The sequence below is a fragment of the Meleagris gallopavo genome, chromosome 8 (assembly GCF_000146605.3).
Source record: "Meleagris gallopavo isolate NT-WF06-2002-E0010 breed Aviagen turkey brand Nicholas breeding stock chromosome 8, Turkey_5.1, whole genome shotgun sequence".
In the NCBI taxonomy this organism is placed as follows: domain Eukaryota; kingdom Metazoa; phylum Chordata; class Aves; order Galliformes; family Phasianidae; genus Meleagris; species Meleagris gallopavo.
The window spans coordinates 19,485,206-19,486,339 of NC_015018.2; the positions used below are offsets into that span (position 1 = coordinate 19,485,206).

A 1,134-nucleotide genomic window follows, 5' to 3' on the forward strand; every position below is an offset into this window, starting at 1 on the left:
AAAGGAGAATGCTGTTCCTTCTCCCAGCAGAACAATACTTCAGTCCTTCCATTTCCCAAGCCTGCAGCAAAGCAACAGAAATATTTTTTAACTGGACAGGAATAAAGGAGACTTTTTATTCCAGTAGTGTTCGAGTGCTGTCCCTTGGAACAGCCCCGTCTGTCTTAGCGCTATGGGGAGCAGGGCATGTGCAGCCAGATTTCAGAAATGAGAAAGCTGTAGCAAAAGGTAAAGGCTGTCAGGGGACTTGCAAGCTGTGAGAATCATGTTGCAGAATGTAACTGATGTCATTTTGCAAAGGATGGGGGAGCTGAGAACAGGAGTCACTTTTTGCTGTAGCCTCTTCTCTCCACCTGGACCTACAGGAGCTGGCAGCTTGGCCCTGAAAGCATAGCTCTGCTTTATAAGAAAAACATACTATATTCAGGCTAAAAAAAAAAGAAGTTTTCATTTTGAAATGCAGCATCTCTTACCTTGGCTTTTTAGCAGCTAGATGTAGCAGTGCAGTTAGTTTGAAAAAACAAGCAACACAAAAACCCCTTCAAACCTACAGTCTACAGAGCTGACAGGGTCTGGAAACAAGTGTCAAGAAACAAAGTCATTCAAAGTCTCACTCGACCATTCATTATGTTTCCAGTCAGCTCATCAGGCACCATCTACAAAACCAACAGCAAAATGTTTCCTCCTTTACCTGAACCTGTTCTTTGAGTTTAAGAATAAATTTTCCTGCTCCCTTCCACTTGCTTTGGGCCTGAAACACACACTCTTGATCAGAGAGAATCCTCTGAGACGGTTTAGATGTTGAGGACTTCTTGTTTGTTGGCTCTTTTGTCACCTCTTCCAGGAGAACATAGTCACTCGGATTTGGATTGCTCAGAATGCTGTAGGAGTACTTGGCTTTGCAAAGAGTCTGTTTAAGAGCAGAAAAAGAAGGCCAAAAAGAAGGCATTACTTCAGATTCAGGTTACCAGGCAGATCCCTCAGCTGAGCACACAGCTCACCTACCCTGTGTAAAAGCGGCCTCCACCCCCCACCTTACAGACCCACACGTGGAAGCAGTGCACGGCTCACCTGCTGTATGACATCCTGCGCGGTGCTGAAGCGCGGTGCCTTGATGACAGTGCGTGGCTGCTC

At 45.7% G+C, this 1,134-nt stretch overlaps 1 protein-coding gene across 2 annotated transcripts in view; it reads right to left on the reverse strand.

Moving 5' to 3' along the window:
- PLCE1 (phospholipase C epsilon 1) overlaps positions 1 to 1,134 on the reverse strand; it is a 125,658-nt gene that overhangs the window by 5,510 nt on the left and 119,014 nt on the right. For both annotated transcript variants that reach the window (XM_031554450.1, XM_031554449.1), the window contains 2 exons: positions 1,072 to 1,134; positions 692 to 910 (listed from right to left, as the gene is read on the reverse strand). The exon at positions 1,072 to 1,134 is cut by the window's right edge and continues 165 nt beyond it. In XM_031554450.1, coding sequence (XP_031410310.1) covers positions 692 to 910; positions 1,072 to 1,134 — 282 coding nt within the window. The remainder of the gene's footprint in view (positions 1 to 691; positions 911 to 1,071) is intronic.